Genomic DNA, 20053 nt, shown 5'->3' with positions numbered 1-20053 from the left:
AAGCCTGAAAATTCCCGATATTTGATACGCAACACTAATAAGTATAAATCTACGCACTCGTATTTTAGCAATGCGCAACACTAATAGCGAGAGATCGAAGTGCAACCATTTAAGAGGTTGCTGATGAACGATCACACTTGCACAGCTCTTGCAGCTGAACGTGTGATCCAGGAACAGTGTCCGACAATTGCAGTCGGGAGGTTAGGGCAGTTTGTGAACGCAACACTACTTAACAAAACGCGATCATTTATTATCGCAACGCTAAAAGGAAAAATAAGCAGAACTCGCGATGGAACAATATCGCAACGCTAACTCTTGTAGTGAATTTAATAAAAATTACTATTTACTATATGAAAAAGCTACTTCAAATATTCTGGTATTGCTACTTGCAATACTAACAAATTAATTGAAAACTAACATTTTTATAATGCAATTTCAAACAATAGAAAACAAGATAAATTCTGATACGTATAGTTCTATAAGAAATTATAAAAATTCATAATAAAAATTGCAAAGGACAATCGCGATATCGTAATTCGCAACTCTAAAGCAAACGCGATTATCATTTTATCGCCACTCTAATTCAAACCGTAACCATTCTCTCGCGACACTAATAGAAAGCCGCGATGTTATTTCGCAACTCTAACTCAACCCGTAATTAATCTGTCGCGACACTAATAAGAAAAATCGCGAGTGGAGGGCCGATATATCGCAGTGCAACCATTTAGGAGGTTGCCGACGAACGATCACACTTGTACAGTTCTTGTAGCTGTACGTGCGATCCAGGAACAGTGTCCGACAAATGCAGTCGGAGGGTTTGGGCATTTTGTAAACGCAACTCTACTTAACAAAACGCGATCATTCATTATCGCAACGCTAATTTTTACAGTGAATTGAATGAAAATTACTATTTACTATATGAAAAAGCTACTTCAAATATTCTGGTATTGCTACTTGCAATACTAACAAATTAATTGAAAACTAACATTTTTATAATGCAATTTCAAACAATAGAAAACAAGATAAATTCTGATACGTATAGTTCTATAAGAAATTATAAAAATTCATAATAAAAATTGCAAAGGACAATCGCGATATCGTAATTCGCAACTCTAAAGCAAACGCGATTATCATTTTATCGCAACTCTAATTCAAACCGTAACCATTCTCTCGCGACACTAATAGAAAGCCGCGATGTTATTTCGCAACTCTAACTCAACCCGTAATTAATCTGTCGCGACACTAATAAGAAAAATCGCGAGTGGAGGGCCGATATATCGCAGTGCAACCATTTAGGAGGTTGCCGACGAACGATCACACTTGTACAGTTCTTGTAGCTGTACGTGCGATCCAGGAACAGTGTCCGACAAATGCAGTCGGAGGGTTTGGGCATTTTGTAAACGCAACTCTACTTAACAAAACGCGATCATTCATTATCGCAACGCTAATTTTTACAGTGAATTGAATGAAAATTACTATTTACTATATGAAAAAGCTACTTCAAATATTCTGGTATTGCTACTTGCAATACTAACAAATTAATTGAAAACTAACATTTTTATAATGCAATTTCAAACAATAGAAAACAAGATAAATTCTGATACGTATAGTTCTATAAGAAATTATAAAAATTCATAATAAAAATTGCAAAGGACAATCGCGATATCGTAATTCGCAACTCTAAAGCAAACGCGATTATCATTTTATCGCAACTCTAATTCAAACCGTAATCATTTTCTCGCCACACTAATTAAAAGCCGCGATGTTATTTCGCAACTCTAATACAACCCATAATTAATTTGTCGCAACACTTATAAGAAAAATCGCGATTTGCCCAATGGGACGATGGACCGATATATACATCGGTCAAAAAAGCAAACTACTACTACTACTACTGCTACTACTACTACTACAAGTACTAAAATCGAGCATAGTGACAAAGTAGTAACAATAATGACTTCCCATACTCTGGATGACCCAGAGGATGGGGAGCCATTAGTAGTTGCCCTCTTGAGTGGCAGTTTGCCGGGCCTCTTCGGCTTATAGCTCCTTCTTTCTTCGGGCGCAATGCCCGCTGAAACTTAAATCTAAGCTCGAGACTTCTAAATCGCAAACAAAAAAAAAACTTACCAAGGTAAAATAAAAATATAAACCGCGGAAGCTGATTGAAGTGCACATGGACTGACCAACGATCACAGCAGTGATCGTTGCCCACTCGCATGTGCGTGCTCGAGCAATATACGTTCGTTTCGAGCCCACTCGCGACCACGACCGCGAAATTCGAAAAATCGAAAGACAAAACCAGAGACGAGTGCATGCTCTACTCGTGCCAGTTTCACTGTCGATTTTCCAAATATGTCCAGAAACAGGTTGGCTACACGAAAACGCGCCTACCCGACCAGAGACTGTGCCAACCTGCCCGGCCCTACCTACTTATAATTAACAGACATACCAGAAAGTATACTACCTATCCTACCTAGCGCTATATTTGAAAATATGTGCAAAACAGGCACACCAACACACTCGCTCCACGGTTCTCACACAAACGCTCGGGCGCAAAGGTCCTACACTAGAGAGGACGTCCCGGGACGCCTCCGACACCCGAGCTTAACACACATCATGCACACTCTAAGGTACGTACCGTTTTCCTGAAATCGACTGACGAAGGCTAGTGACCATTGCGTAAGACGCGATAGAACACGTCTGAGGAAATGATATCGTTAAAATAAATGTAAGTAAACTTGGAATTATAATTGTAATTGACGGCAATATTAAAAGCGTGGTTACACTTAATCGCGTGGACGGTATTACCACAAATTGTGATTCTATCGAGACGTAAATTGAATCGATATATGTCTCGACATTTTTAATATTTGAAGTTTTAACGAATGAGAAAAAGCGACGCAGTTCCACGGCCTAACAACACACACACATAATGTGGAAAATACGTCGTGCACGATACACTAACACATCGTCAGTCGCTGACAAATTATTACATTACTTAATTCTAGATCATCGTGCCCAATGTCTCTCTCCCATTCAAGTAGCACCTGGGCACGTGAATGAGATCCTGACAATGGGCACGGAAAGGGTTAAACCTGAAAATCCTGATCTAAAAAGATGATTAGTTTGTGTAATTTTTATTTAACGGACTAACGTTCTTTGATTTTATATTTTACTACTTTGTATCTGATTAAATTTACTTTATTAATTTAATAGTAATCAAGTAACTCTACTTTATTAATTTAATAAATCAGAACAAAATTTTAATATTGCATAAAGGTAGCGTTAATTGAAAAAGACTGTGACTCGATCAAATGGAATAATTGACTTCAAATATATTACTAAGAAAGAAATAATCTCAGGCGATCTCTTTATCAAAGCATATACTCGAAAGTGCAGAAGCAGTGTTCAAAATTATTGCTTTGATTCAAAAATCTGCCTGTCGCGAAGTGTCTTCTTGCACGTAAAATTTCACATATTCTTGTACGGGAAAAAATGAATTTTAACTCGTATTTTAAATTTTAGCTAAAGTGAAATAAACGAACGTGACTTAATATTGTCACGATTAATTCATTGCTTAAGAACAAGTATATTTATGTCAAACAAGTATATTCGTGTATATATTTGCCATTTGCAAATATTCATACGGAATGTTAACATGCATGCTTATAAATAACACGAATATATTCTCAAGTGTATGTATTTAAACTAATTATTATAATCGCGCTGTGCAAGAAGACCTATCCTAAACTAATAAATTTAAAAAAAGAACGTTACTACTCACGGGTATAAAAAATACCCGCGGTCACTATGCTCAGAAAATTCTACGTAATACAACCAGTCACCCGTGCCGATTCGGACCTTTCATCCTACGACATGATTGAGTGACCGGAGGAACAAAAATGCATGCGACTCACCGTTCGATGCGGAGAAACAGAGGACGTTACCATGGATGCTGCGGTATCCCAGCGAATATCATCAGGGAGACTAACATCAGGTAGGAACCGTGTAAGGTCCAGTGGTGAAAATGGTGGTTGTTTACGGGCGGGTGAGGGGGGGGGGTGAGAAAGAAGCGAAACGTCGTTTCGACAATTTTCTTCTTTTTCCTATCGAACGTTTATTTAGAAAATACTGCTATTTTTTTACACTTAAAAATTATTATTAAGTAATTGGAACAAGTTTGAAAAATATTATTTAGTTGAAAATTGTAAGATATTTCTCGATAGCGAACAAATGCTTACGAATACCGCGAATGCAATGCAATCGTTTGCAAGAATTATACTGTTCGCAATTAGAATATATACTATGAATTTTCGTTATTAGAATACGAAATATACATTCCACTAATACACTATAGTCGCGTGTTATAAATATTGGAAAATATTTGCAAGGATTCAAAAGTTCGCCACTTAAATATACTTAAAGAATACTGCACAAACGCGCGCGAAACCTTGTTTCGAGGTATTTGAATCCAACTGTTACTAACTGTTATAACTCAATTTGAAACAATAAGATAATTCGTCAAAAATTGGCTTGAAATAAGAGAATGATTTCATACATCGGGATCTTTCAGAAGAATCAATGGACTCGCGCGACGCACCCTGTGCACAAAATAACCGCAAGATTCAGTGGGAAAAAAGAATAGATTTTTATATCTCGTTCCAAGTCAGATAAGTATCATTGTACAGAATCAGAATGGATTTCAAGAAGTGGTGTCCCAAAAAATAGTATCAAGATTTTGAATACGGTGTCCAACGGTGTCCAACGTCCAATGTCCAACGGTGTCCAACGTTGTCCAACATCCAACGGTGTCCAACAGTCCAATGGGTCCAACGGTGTCCAACGGTGTCCAACGGTGTCCAACGGTGTCCAACGGTGTCCAACGACGTGTCCAACGACGTCCAACGTCCAACGGTCCAACGACGTCCAACGGTGTCCAACGGTGTCCAACGGTGTCCAACGGTGTCCAACGGTGTCCAACGGTGTCCAACGGTGTCCAACGGTGTCCAACGGTGTCCAACGGTGTCCAACGGTGTCCAACGATGTCCAACGGTGTCCAACGATGTCCAACGACGTCCAACGGTGTCCAACGGTGTCCAACGTTGTCCAACGGTGTCCAACGCTGTCCAACGTTGTCCAACGGTGTCCAACGATGTCCAACGTTGTCCAACGGTGTCCAACGATGTCGCACGTTGCAGTCCAGTCTAGATCATCCAAAATTCTGTTGGAGGCTTTTGGAGACCCAAACTGTACCGACGGTATCCCACGGTGTCCCACGTTGCAGTCCATTGTAGATCATCCAAAATTCTTTTCGCGGCATTTGGTGACCCACACTGGACCGACGATGTCCCACGTTGCAGTCCAGTGTAGATCATCCAAAATTCTTTTCGCGGCATTTGGTGACCCACACTGGACCGACGACGTCCCACGGTGTCCAACGATGTCCCGCGGTGCAGTCCAGTCTAGATCCTCCAAAATTCTCTTAGAGGCTTTTGGTGATCCAAACTGGACTGTTGCGTAGTTCTTAGCTTGGCATCGTTTTCCAAATATTAATCAAATGATTAATTTTTGGAAAAGGATGCCAATTACCAGGTCTCACCACGAGGAGGTGACTACGCACGAGACCCGCCCATGGGTTATGTAACACTACACATTCGATTTCGACATTCAACCTGTTGGCAGAATGTCGAGTTCTGACTCTACTTAACCATGGGCCTGCGTATGGAAATAGTTGTTTCGTAGCCTAACTGCGAAACACATATCTCCAACGCAGCGCTTACATGAATCTTTACAAACGTAGAACAAAGCCTACGTAACGCAACATCCATCTCCCACACAACGATTCCATCGATCAGTACAAATATCGTACAATAATTCGCATCCCTACTGGCATCATTCGGTATCAAACATACATTTATCTAACTTGGAATGAAAGGAAGAAAATGTAGTTACTGACACTGTATATACCATTTCGTGTCTCGCAGAAGGGACATGCGAGTCGCTGTACTAAACTAGTTAACGTTCTATTTTTGCGACACTGTAAGATATTGAAGATACTGAAAAGTTATAAACTCTAACGTGATCTCAATAAGTTTCCCTTAAAAATGGGAAAACAAGAAAATGCCCGATGAATCAGATGATAAAGGAAAAAATCGCGGCGCGCCCGAAACGAACGAGATCGCGATCTCTCGAAAGAACTCACAAACCTACGCGACGTACCCCCGTGCACGAGATAACCCCGAGGTTCAGCGGAAAGCCCAAGAATTGACCGTAACTCGATTCCTGTTTCGCCGTTCGAAACTTACACGAGTCGCGGTCGATGGCGCCGACCGGTGATGCTAGTGATCCACGGGTAATTCAGTCGTGGATCCGGCACATAGGCCAGCAACTTAACACACTCCAACTGCACATGTGGAACCCGGGGATGGACCGCTGAACAGTATTACGAAGGCAAGAGGCCTCAACTGAACAGTGGAGTCCACTCACGGGGAGGGACCGCTGAACAGGATTACGAAGGCATTGACCTCAACTGAACAGTGGGGTCCACTCCCGCGGGCCCGAACAGAATTACGGAGGACGTGAAATTGCAGGTCCCTGACCGAGTACCAAAGTACCAATCGGACAGGACTGCAGATCCACGACTGAATCCCCAACAGATTCGCTAGCATCACCGGCGCGACGACAACTCCCGCGATCCGATGCGAACGTCGAGCTGTCGTCGAGCAGTCACCAAGACAGAGGTGTCCTTGGGGTGACTTACGAATCCAAAGAGTTGTCCAGTGTACGTTGATCCACACGTACCCGGAATACGCACGAGCAAGTACGTTACGCTACGGTTTGAAAGAACTGAGCGACCGTGAACCGATAAATTGCGGAAACAATTTTTCCAGTGTGGTAAGCGTGGGGATCACGAGAGACGAGATTTTTATTTTTCGTTCCAAGATAGATAAGTATCTTTGTGCAGAATGAGCTCACAATGCACATAACATAGGCATCTATCTTATGATTAATTAAGACTAAAACGCTCGCATCCCGCGGTGTCTCGCGATGTCCCGCGATGTCCCACGATATCCCACGTCGCTCCCGCGGGGTGTATTAGTCCAGTCTAGATCACCAAAACTATTTTGAATGATCGAGACCAGACTATATTCAAGTAGCTTGATATCGTTTCTCAAATAATAATACTAATATTCAAAATAGTACTTGGTGTATTATTATTTGGGAAACGATACCAATTACCGGGACCCACCACGAGGAGGTAACTACGCTCGGGTCCCATTTACATAAACAGTTTTTAAACATTGGAAGCAAAGATGTAAAATTATTTTATAATAAAGCGACATTGTAGCTGCGATATTGTTTTGCCCGGAGTTTATTTGTTCTTACATTACTTGTAATCTAACGGTCTTGATACTCCGAAGCAAAACAACAACATGATTTGAAATGTCCTCTGACTCATGTCCAGCTATAGATAAGATGTGGTTGCCTTCGGTTAAATTGCACTCGCTTCCTTGATTCCATTAATATGGTGGTTGCTTCCTTACTTTCGAGCAGACATGGAAAATTACATCTTAAGATTACACTCTGTGTTAAGACAGGTTTTATACGAAATAATGAAATGAGAAATTAAATACTGTATTTAAAATTAAAAAATAATGCTATATAGAAATAAAATAGTACATCAAAGACTTGATAGATTTCGTTAATAAAATGAAACAAAATAAATCATTAATTCACTCACTACGAATTGATGGTATTGATTTAAATCAATGAATGTAGAGTTACAACCGATTAACGGTACAACTGCTATAAATTAAGAGCGTAATTACTTTGAATTAATGGCAGAATGTGGTTATAAATTATTGGTATAACTGTTAAGAATTAATGGAGTAATCGTTTTAGATTAATGGCTTAAATGTTATAAATTAATGGCTCAGGTGATATAAATTAATGGTTTAAATGTTATAAATGAATGGCTAAATGTATAAAATAACAGTTTAAAAGTTACAAATTAATGGCCTAGACGTTAAAAATTAATAGCTTAAATGTTATAAATTAATAGCATAAATGTATACAATAACAGTTTAAATGTTGTAAATTAATGACCTAGACGTTGTAAATTAATAGCTTAAATGTTATAAATTAATAGTTTAAATGTTGCAAAATTAATAGCTTAAATGTTATAAATCAATAGCATAAATGTTATAAATTAATAGGTTAAATGTTATAAATCAATAGTATAAATGTAATAAATTAATAGTTTTGACGTTATAAATTAATTCCTTAAATGTTATAAATTAATGGCTTAAATATATAGAATAACAGTTTAAATGTTGTAAATTAATGGTTTAGATGTTGTAAATTAATAGCTTAAATGTTATAAATTAATAGCATAAATGTTATAAATAATTGCTTAAATGTTATAAATTAATAGTTTAAATGTTATAAATTAATAGCATAAATGTTATAAATTAGTAGCTTAAGTGTTGTAAATTAAATGGTTTAGACGTTATAAATTACTGGTTGTAATGTTGTTATTTGATTCTTTTTTTATTTACTTTATATTTAAATTCTTCTTCGATGTTCACTCTCCGGAATTTCAGGCACAAAAGAGCTCGCGCGCGACTTCCGTGTTCCTTATATACCTTGACAAGATGTCGGTTTGTTAATTTGTTTGGTAACGATTTTTTGACTTAGCAGGAGACGGTTTTTCCATTATAACAAAATCAAATTAAACGATTTCTTAACTTTTATCGTAAATTGGCATCTTTAACGATTTAATACGATATCCATTTTTATCATTTTAATGGTTTCTACAAACTAAGACTAAATTCACACCTCCTTTATACTAGTTTTCGACTATCAATTAGTTTGAACTAAAAGGGAAAAGAGCCTAACAGCGGTTGATGACGTTACTATGAAATTAGTCAAGGTATTAAATAATCAGACAGATAACATTCATATTAAGCGTTATATTATATTATCGATATTCGTCCATTTACTCGTGCTAATTACAAAATAAAATGTACTTTTTCGTTGAATAACACCTACATCACTGTTTGCGATATTTAAAATTCTTACTTAATGCTTACTTAAAAGTCAGGTTCTTTTCTAATGCCTCTCAAGTTAAACGAGTAAATTTACTCGCTATAGTTGTAACATAAAATGGCTTTTTTTCTTCAATATCACCTGCATCGCAGTACGTGATACAATTATTAATTATGTAGCGAATAATATGAACTAATTGACTATAATCCCGGTTAGATACTTCGTTAGATCTATCAAAGGATCTATTAGGCTATTAGCGAGAGACTTATTGATTCCTCGAAGAAATATGAAATTCTATGAAAATTAACTAAATGATTTTATTCAATTAGTATTCGACAATGTCTGTCATATTCAGCAACCTTCTTTTATAATAGATTCTACTCGGATCAATTATTTTATAATAAATTGCAGATTATGCCACTGTATATTATAAGATATTTGCCTACAGCTCTATTTTTCTAATTCATTGATTTTATTATTAGTCCCGTTGGTTTTTCACATGAGTATTTGTTGTACGTATATCTCCATTATGCTCAGATTTTTAACATCGTCGGATAACTATCTTTTTCGTAAAATAGTTCGTACAACCGTAAACTCGTACTGTTTTAAAAATCATTAGGTAATTAATCATTACAGGAGTGAACTTGTCAGGGATTTCATGGGTGTGAATTTTCGCAGAAAGGTATAAAATTATTCGATCTATTCTAACTGGTCTTTTTTTTAATAAAACTTTATTTCATGTTATTCCTGGCAAATCACGTGGCATGATTAATAACTGTGATATGGACCCCAGGTTGCTGCGACTAGATCATCGAAAAATTAACGAAAAACGGAGAAAGAGTAACGATCATTCTCGAATCTGGCGAAAGCCTGACGAATCTTCATCTTCATCTCAAACTGACTAGTTTCCATTCTCATTCTAAGACGAGTATCGCAGAGAGATTCGAAAAATAATTTTTCGTTGGAAAGTCAAATTTTATTCAATTTTCATTTCTCCAATCTCTACGGAGGCTTTCGTTCTTTCAAAATTTTCTTCTTATTTAACGAGTGCCTTGACGGAGGATTTCTACAGTACCAACTATAATAGCGAGAACTCGTTTGAAACAGTTTATCGTTAAAAAGGAAACACATCGTTAGGTTTTTGCACGCTTAGACTTGATATGCCAGATTTTCGCTTCTATTTTTGTAATATTAAGTTACAGGTGCTTGGATAGATCTCTTTCTCAATCGAAGAGATCTTAACAAAAGAACGATAACAGTTTGCACTTTGAAAGAAATTTTATATTTTAACGTTTCAATATTTTAATGATGCAATACTATAATATTTTAATAAGAAGGGTGAAATGGTACGTTCGTGTACGATTTTATACTTTTAATCGGCAAAAATGAAGTTAGAAGGGTAGAAAAGCTATTGAAAAACATTTGCGCATCCTCCAAACCAATCAGGGACGGTCAAGACGGGCATAAGACCTGCTCTTCCAAACCATCCTGGAGAGCACGGTCGATCTAGCGGTGCTGGCCGAGCCATAAAGACTCCTGGACGCTGCGGGCTGGGCCGGAGATACGGACGGCTGTCACCTGGACATCAGCGCCGGCGTCGTCCGCCAACGGGGATCCACTGGACCACGGCAACGGATACGCAGCGGTCGAATGGGCAGGAATGGAGGCAGTGGCCGTGCATGTGTTGCCCACCAGCGAATGAACAGCATCCGAGAAGTTCTCGGACGGGGTAGGCGACTGCTATTACGGTTATGACATATAATATTACGTTATAATACATTACATTATAACGTATTACTGGTCCCTGGTCCAACACTGGTCCCTGTCAAATGCGATGCAATTTTAAATTTCTTTAATGCTCAAGGGTAAAAATTCAATTCAACGTATCTCCGCTGTTTTTCGGGATAGATGGACAGTTCGTAGCGCGTTGTACTCGACATTTGATGCTTTATAAAGCGCACATCAGAAGGGTTGCACTGTGTCAACACTGGTTCCTCTCAAATCTCGTGAAATTTTAATTTTTTTTTCAATGCTAGAGGCTAAAAATTCAATTCAACGAATCTCCGCTGTCTTTCGGGATACATGTACAGTTCGAACTTGCGGAGGAACAGGATCTTGAGATCCTCTAGTGGATCTCGAGGTCCTGGACCACCGAATCTATCCGTTCCCTTGGTTTGTGTATTACTCCCCGACCCGTTGGGACAGCGGAGACGGCGTGCCGCTGACCAGGGGCAGGGAGGGGCCCATAACCGTTCCCGTTAGGGCCCGGGTAGCATTTTCTTTCGTTTCCCTCTTAGAGGTGATCCCCACCTCTTGTCCTTCGCCGTCGTTGTTATCAACTTTGGCTGCCTTCTCCATGCGTTCCTTCGTCAGCCGTTCCACCGTCTCTAGGAGAAGACTGACATCTCTCTCCAGAAAGCGCACCCTCGATCGCAGGTATGCGACATCCTCCTCTTCCTGATCGTGGGTCGGATCCGCGTCCTTCGCGGACGCTTGCTTGTCGACCGGTCCGATCCTTATCTCGTCCCTCCGTATGTCGTCGCTGCTGTAACGTCAATTCACATCAGAGATCAGGCCACACACCACGGACAGGATGGCACCCAGATGTCTGCATATCCTTGGCACGCACCCTCAATAGTCTTAAGTACCCACCAGGGGTCTTGGAATTTTTATAGTTAAGGTCCTTCGGACCAATCGAGTATTTCCTGTCTTAAATTTCCCTTTACGTTTATTGTCTGCCACGTGTTAGCTTAGAAAGTTGGTTTTCTCCACATCTGGTATGTTCCGTTGACAACTTTCTCGCGAGGGCGGCTAAAACCCATCCTGGTCCACCAACCGTCCTATTATCTAATCGGAGACAGTGTCTACTGCCCTCACTTCCTTAACCAAAATTGTCATCAACAAATCCGATAGTCCCGTGTCCTTAGACACATCCACCCCTAGCTTTCCTCAGACACAGTATCGTCAGTAAAACTTCACTTATTCTGTATCCTTAGAATAGTCAACATATCTATATCGGTCTCTACCCTTATAAGTCGCGTACTTAATGTATTGTTGTAACTAAGTCTTACATAACGTGGTTGGAGTGAATTGTGATTTATGCTAATTCAGTGCGTGTTACATTGTGATTGGTGAATTCACAATAAAGGTTGATTAAAACAAAGTTAATTGTTGTGTTACGACTCAACTATATTTTATTTCCGCCAACCAACCCTAAAAATTACGTGACACTGCCGTCGGCACCGTCGTGGATGGTAGAGGCGGCGGCGGCCACGGTGGCTGCCTCGGAGTCGGTGTCGGTGTCGGTATCCGTGCCGTACCTCGCGCCCCTCTTCTTTCTTTTACCGGGAGCCGGCAGTAACACGGAGTCCGGATTCCCCGTGTGCGACGTCCCGCGCCTCTGCAACCGTTGTGGCGGAGGCGGTGCTTTCTATGGACTCAGTAATCCTGCGGTACGACCGCTTGCCAAGCGTGCCCGCAACGGTCGAATAGGAAGAGCATGACGACATTTCGTCGTCGGATCTCACCCCCTCCCCCCTTCGCGACCGCGGCGTCGCCGCATCCCATCTCGCGAGGGTCCCAGGCCGACGGTCATAACGTCGGGTTCCTCCAACCCTCTCCGAGACACCCCAGTTCGAGTGTCCACTTCGCCAGACACATGAGCGTGTCCGGGGGCCTGGCGTCCCAGCCCCGGGCGGCCACGGTTGCTCCATGACGACGCAGCGGGGCCCGCTTTACAACCCGCGGCTGCGCCGGTACGGGGGTGCCCCTCCCCTGCACCGTAAACGATTTTTTGATTCGTTTTTCTGTCCATTGTGATTCTGAAGTCGCGGAGGTCGTCAACAAGGATTTCCATCCTGGTGCCACTCACTCTTTCACATCCTGTCCCGGTCAAGGCTGGTGCAGGGTGACGGGGAGCCCCACGAAAAGGTGAGGTGAGTGGTCTTGGCAGATACGGGCCCACCAACTTCTCCGAGGTTCTCCGCACCGGATTGGCAAACTGGCGGTGGCCGAAAACGCCAACCAGTCACCATCCGGCTATAGGAGAATTTCAGATTCATCGGGGTTTCCCAGGGCTTGGTCCTACGCCCTGAGAACCCGTAGCCGCCTCGTGCCCCCCTTAAAAGCTATTCTATCCGTCATTTATCTTTTTAAAGCCTACTTTCACAATTTATGGTCGATGGTCGAATAAACAAGACACACATATCTCCTAAATGTATCTTTATTTATTCTTTAGTCTCCTAGAATCCAAACAAATCCATTCTTTTGCCATCCAAAAAATTATATTGCCTTACGTATTACTTATTATCATTTTATACTCTCTTTCCCTTCTTCTCTTACTTCTTTCAACTTTCACCCATCTAACGTCTACAATCTTTTTACATATTTTACAATTTTCTAACAAAATTAACCCATGTTTTGACAAATTCCCATGCTGAATCAACATCGCTATTACCTTCCCTGCTCCACCTTTCACACACCCAAGCTAAAAACGCGTTTATTTTATTTACGCATTTTTTTTACACACCTCGTCTTTTCACCCTATATTTTTACGCTCTTATTATTACCTGCTTCAAGGAAAACGTTTCACATTTCCAAACGCTTTTTCTTTTGCACATCTTATTTACACATTTACGAGTTACTTCTTCCTGCCCTCCCTTCGTTACACATTTTTTCCCCCAAGCTCGCACATAACCAACGAGATAATACAATTTCTCATTATCAGCGATTAAACGCTCATTTCCTTCTTCCTCTTGTTAATCCTCTTGCTGTTCGTTGTTATTTGTCACAATCCACTTCTCCAGATGCATCGTCCATCCATGCTCGCAGGGCAATTTATACAAAGGAAAACAAACAGATACGATAAGCTATAACTACATAAGAGATAATTAAAATTATCCTTCGCGTTGTATTTACCACCATTTGCGATCAACGTACATTTGCTCTAAATTTTCAGATGCACAAAATATCTCACACAGCTCACATTAACGAAAAACTCTGCAACCGTGGAACATGCGCTCCTCAGACTGCCGAGACACCGTCATGAACTACGTAGAGTTCGGATCGATGTCCAATAAACTATTCTAATATTTTCGAATAAATTTAATATATTATATATAAAATACTATATAATATATATACTATATACTTCACTATATAATATATACTATATACATTAGGTGGTAATGACAAAATCCGCAATCACTTAGTTGCCAACCCAGTATTACGTTACATAGCATTACGCTGTATAGTATTACGTTATATCGTATTACGTTATGTAGTATTACGGTATACTATATTACGTTATAATGTATTACGTCAGATAGAATTACGTTATATAGTATTATGCTATATATTACGTTATAACGTATTACGTTATGCAGTATTACGCTATATAGTATTACGTTATATCGTATTACGTTTTCTAGTATTACGGTATTACGTTATAATGTATTACGTCATATAGTATTACGTTATATAGAATTACGTTATATTATATTACGTTATATAGTATTACGGCATATTATGTTACGTTATACTGTATTACGTTATATACAATTACATGATATAATATTACGGTATATTATATTACGTTATAGAGCATTACGTTATATTGTATTACGTTATACTGTATTATGCTATATTATATTACGTTATAATATATTACGTTAATGAGTTATTTTATATAGTATTACGTTATAACGTATTAGGTTATAATGTATTGGGTAGACAACTAAATGATAGCGGATTTTTCATTAAGTGGTAATGACAAAACCCCTAGTCACTTAGTTGTCAACACAATATTACATTAAATAGTAATACGTTATGATATATTACGTTTTATAGTATTAGGCTGTTTAGAATTACGTTATGTTATACTACGTTATACTGTTACGTTACGGTATTTGGTATTACGTTATACTATATTACGTTATAATATATTACGTTATGTAGTATTACGGTATATTATATTACGTTATAATGTATTACGTCAGATAGAATTACGTTATATAGTATTACATTATATTGTATTACGTTATATTATATTGCGTTATACTGTATTATGCTATATTATATTACGTTATAATGTATTACGTTATATAGTATTACGGTATATTATATTGCGTTATAATATATTACGTTATATAGAATTACGTCATATTATATTACGTTATATAGTATTTCGTTATATTGTATTACGTTATATTGTATTACGTTACATTATATTATGTTATATTATATTACGTTATAATGAGTTATTTTATATAGTATTACGTTATAACGTATTAGGTTATAATGTATTGGGCAGACAACTAAGTGATAGCGGATTTTTCATTAAGTGGTAATGACAAAACCCCCAGTCACTTAGTTGCCAACACAATATTACGTTAAATAGTAATACGTTATGATATATTAAGTTTTATAGTATTACGCTGTTTAGAATTACGTTATATTATACTACGTTATACTGTTACGTTACGGTATTTGGTATTACGTTATATTATATTACGTTATATTGTATTACCTTATATTATATCACGTTATAATGTATTACGTTATATAGTATTACGAATTATTCAAATCATTTTAAGATAAGAGAACATAAATTAGATCTTAAATGTATGTAATTTGTAAAAACTGTATTATAAATATTCATATCATTTTATAGCTTAAAATTATTAAATTATATACATGCTTACATTACGTAGACTTATGTTATATAAGCACCTATATATATATATATATCGCAATAATCATAAGATCATAAATTAAAATGTGTTTCAATAATGTAATAACTTGCATAGATTTTTTTTTCATTAACAAAAACATAGTTTACTATGATATTTATAATATACGTATGTGTTTTTAAATTAATTTATATACTATTATTATAGAATATTCCTTAAATTAGTATTAAAATGTTGTATAACTTCTTAAATATTATATAAGTTTTTACTTACAGCTTAACAATTAATAGAATTATCTAATTAATTAATAGAATTAATAGAATAATTTAATGTACATTTCAAAAACAACAATTGCATATTAAATTGTTCACAAAATCATATGTAGAATTGAAGAAAATTATGGTAACAATAATCGTATACTGCATAATATTAATATTTAAAGATTCATGGTTCTAAAATCTCATTATAAATTCTTTTTTTTAATAGTATCTACTATCTTGGAAGAGAAGTCTAAATAGTTTAATTATATTCAAAGTGACTAGAAATGTTGTTATTTTTTTTTTCTTTTTTGGGGGGCTATTAATAGATATTTCTTATTTTGGCAAGAATGATGTATTGTAAATTTGGGAAATCATGAACAAGTTTTTAAAAATTTATAATACTTATTTTTAAATAATACTTTCTAAAATTATTTACCTGTATATTAAGCAATGAAACATATGTATGTATGCATGTATGTATGTATGTATGTATGTATGTATGTACAAAACAAATTATTGTTTGGGCTATATACATAAAAATCATCTTATAAGGGATAGGAGAAGATACAATTTTGGGAATATGGACCATAAATGGCAGTTCGCCATGAGTATGGAATGATTAATTCTCAATGCTAATGGGAGTGAGTTACCAGGAAAACCTGATGTGCAATAAAAGTATTAAAATTTAATGTAAAATAAAGGATGTAGAATACATATTACAATATAAATGTTCTCCAATTTAGTACCTCATTTACTGATCATTTCTCTAAAGTTTATAAAAGCGATCAATAATGTAACGTTATATTGTTGAAAACTTAGGATGGACGGAATCCATATTATTGGATTTAGGTGCTATTCAATAAGAGTAGAAAATCCAGATATTGATTAAGTTCTACGATGTAGAAACAATTTTATTTAACTTACTACGATTTGAATTAAGAAATCTTAGCTACATTATGAGATCAGTTGAGGATTTAATTACTAGTGACGTTTTAGAATGTCAAGAAAACGTAAAAGAGAATTTGGAAGTGACGTGATTTGATACATGATATCGAATGGATTTAAAATGTTGTTAAACTGATAGAGATCAATGATAATGTGGTGACAAAAAGTGCTTAATGGGCATAACATTGCAAGATAGATGCGGAAACGTGTGTCTATCCCAGTATTCATTGGATACATATTAGTAGAGCTTACACCTTCCGTTTCCTTGTAAGATGGGCCCCAGAAGTATCTACAACATAGCATGTATGTTACTAATATGATTTTGAGCCTTCCAAAACATTGAATAAATGTATGAAATCTCTTATATAAGGAAATATTTTCGAAAACAATCGCTAATACCAACCAATATCTATTTTTGTCCAAGCACTTTATCTTGGAATGCTCCTCCAATTATCTACGATTATATTTTGCATCTAATTTAAAGGCAATTCATGAGAAGATTTTCTTCATGACAGTTTTTCCTTTACTTTTTCAACAGTTTTACACATGCAAAGATTTGCATTTATATAATAAGTGAGGTATTGACATTGTAAAAAATCACTTATTACGGATTTACTGCTCTAACGATTCACACCCAAATAAAACATATTCTTCTCTTGACAACCAAAATGGATTACCTTCTATATATTCTGGTGGTGTCTTGTCTAAAATAGTGATTACAGCAAATGAATTATATACATGCACATATTGTTTTAGACAAATAAATGTCTTTTACATAAAGATTATTATATATTTACCAGGATGTACAGCTAAAGGCACGTATGTGGAACCCATTGCAACATTCCAACTATGAGTACCAGGACAACTTCTTACTTCTAATATCTTGCTGTGCTCTGGTAATAATTCTCGTAAATCTTTAGTCAATCTTAGCCCAAAACCTGAAAGGTGTGTATTGCCTCCAGTGAGCAAAATGTGTGAGAGACAATCATGTAATATTTCTTCCGATAAACCAGACGTTACATCTTTTATCACTTGTGGTAAACCAAGGTCGATATACATCATTTCGGGAGCAATATATAATTCTGAACCCAAGGAAACTCTCTAAAAAATGTAAATAATTATTATAACAATAAACATTGTAAAGGACTTTAACTGTATGAATACATGTGTAAATTCACTAACCAGAAATTGCTTATTATCAGTATAACTTCGAACTCTAACTTTAATACATTCTTCATTCTTTTGTCCTACTCTTCTCTCTTCATTTTTGATATTGTAACTTAGTCTACACCTTTCTTTAATAGGTAATGTATCCAGATATGATATAGGAATATGATAACATCCTTTTAGATACCAATGCATAGCTTGTTTTAGATGGTATGCTACATGCCAACCACCAACAGGTAATAATCTCCAACGTTGTGGTATAACACGTCCACCAATTACAACAGCTACCGTTGTACTTAAAGCACCACTATCAACTACGACACAAGTTTCCACATCCAGCATTGCACATGCTGCTAAAGGTTTAGGAACCAGACATACTCTACAAATTTATTTACTTTATAAAAGAATATCTTCTTACAATATAATTTTTCTATCTTACCTTGATACCTTGACTTCTTGGAACAAGTAATGCAACAATTGTTTTCTTAGCATTGGATGCATAGCTAATGGTTCACAGAACATGAGCACTGCATTGGGTTTCCTTAATGTTGAAGTTAATCTCATTTGATGAAACAAATGACCAACAAATGTTTTAAGAACAGGAAATGTTCCATCACTTAATAATGCTTCTGCTGGACTAACAAGATCAACATTTGGAATTCCAAGTACTTCGACGGTATCAGTGCAATATCCATTTATAAGTTTCTCATAAATTGGATTTGGCCTTGCATAACATGTTGGATCATTTTGATGAGTAATTAATCTCTTTTTTTCTCTATATAATTTAACAGAATTACAAAAAACACAAAATGGACCACTAGGTCTAGGGATTTTAGCAGTTGCTAATTCAGATAATTTCAATAGTTTTAACTTTTTAGCTAGTGATTTGCCATCACATTTTGGACGTGTACTACTACTTGGGACATTTTGTGTTTGTTCCAAATATGTTTCATTATTATATTTAGGTACACCAAACATTGAAAAATGTCTTCTTAATTCAAAATGCGGCTCAATAACCCATGTATACTTATTTCCAATTTCAATTACTACTTTTGCGCTAGAACCTTCAACGCAATTTCTTTGACATGTATAACCACTGCAGTGACGACATTTTGGGAAATGAACATTTTCTCCCAATGTAATTACCATATATAATCTATAGCACATTGCTTTAAAGCTGACACTAAGTAATTGTAAACACTTTATATCTGGAAATCTAAAATGTACTTTTGAAATCAATTGTAGCCACTTCATTTTCCTGGAAAGACATGAGTGAATTCTATAAATAGTTGATAGCAATAGTTTTCTAAATATACATTCATTTTTAAAATTGTCTATATTTTAATAGAGTAAATTGATGATAAATTCCTTTTATACAAAGAAATTTTATGTGATAATTATGAACTTTGCGGAAGTGTCATCTTATTTACAGTCTTACATTGCAAATTCATAATAGCACAAACTTTTATTTACTTTGCAAGTGAGTTATTGAACTTCAATGTATTTTTCACATAAACTTAATCTCAAACTTACCACAAGTAATCAGTATCTGAAGCTTTCCTCAAATATTTGCACGTATTACCGATAGCAATAATATCAGGTACATCACAATATAATAAGATTTTTACCCAAATTTCTTCAGGGAAGATCGAAGGATCCATAATTATTAATAAAAGTTATACAAAAGATATAATAATTAATAGTTACTAATACAAGATTGCAGACACTCCCCACAAACAGTGAATACGTGAGTCAAGTTCAAGGTTACAATGGTGAAAATAGTGAATCAATATGTTATCGACGGATGATACTTCAATAAGAATTACTACAATGATAATAATAAAGCCAGCAATAAACATTACTTATTAAAGATGTTATCACAAATATTTACAAGGTAGATTTCATATTTAATGAATTTTTAATCTCATGATCTATAAGTTT

The 20053-nt window shown here is 36.5% G+C and overlaps 1 protein-coding gene across 1 annotated transcript; it reads right to left on the bottom strand.

Annotated features, from left to right (window-relative positions):
- Positions 1 to 16665: 16665 nt before the first annotated feature.
- On the bottom strand, positions 16666 to 19881 carry LOC117239867. Its single transcript, XM_033505701.1, has 6 exons — positions 19646 to 19881; positions 18552 to 19370; positions 18128 to 18491; positions 17743 to 18046; positions 17349 to 17649; positions 16666 to 17234 (listed from the first exon to the last, which is right to left on the bottom strand). The coding sequence occupies exons 1-5, from the start codon at positions 19771 to 19773 to the stop codon at positions 17558 to 17560; spliced, it is 1707 nt and encodes a 568-aa protein (XP_033361592.1). The 5' UTR covers positions 19774 to 19881; the 3' UTR covers positions 16666 to 17234; positions 17349 to 17557.
- Between the last annotated feature and the right edge of the window lie 172 nt (positions 19882 to 20053).

This window comes from Bombus vosnesenskii, unplaced genomic scaffold, assembly GCF_011952255.1.
Source record: "Bombus vosnesenskii isolate JDL3184/JDL3185 unplaced genomic scaffold, Bvos_JDL3184-5_v1.1 scf7180000014442, whole genome shotgun sequence".
Taxonomy (NCBI): Eukaryota; Metazoa; Arthropoda; class Insecta; order Hymenoptera; family Apidae; genus Bombus; species Bombus vosnesenskii.
This window is presented reverse-complemented; position numbering and strand designations above follow the sequence as displayed.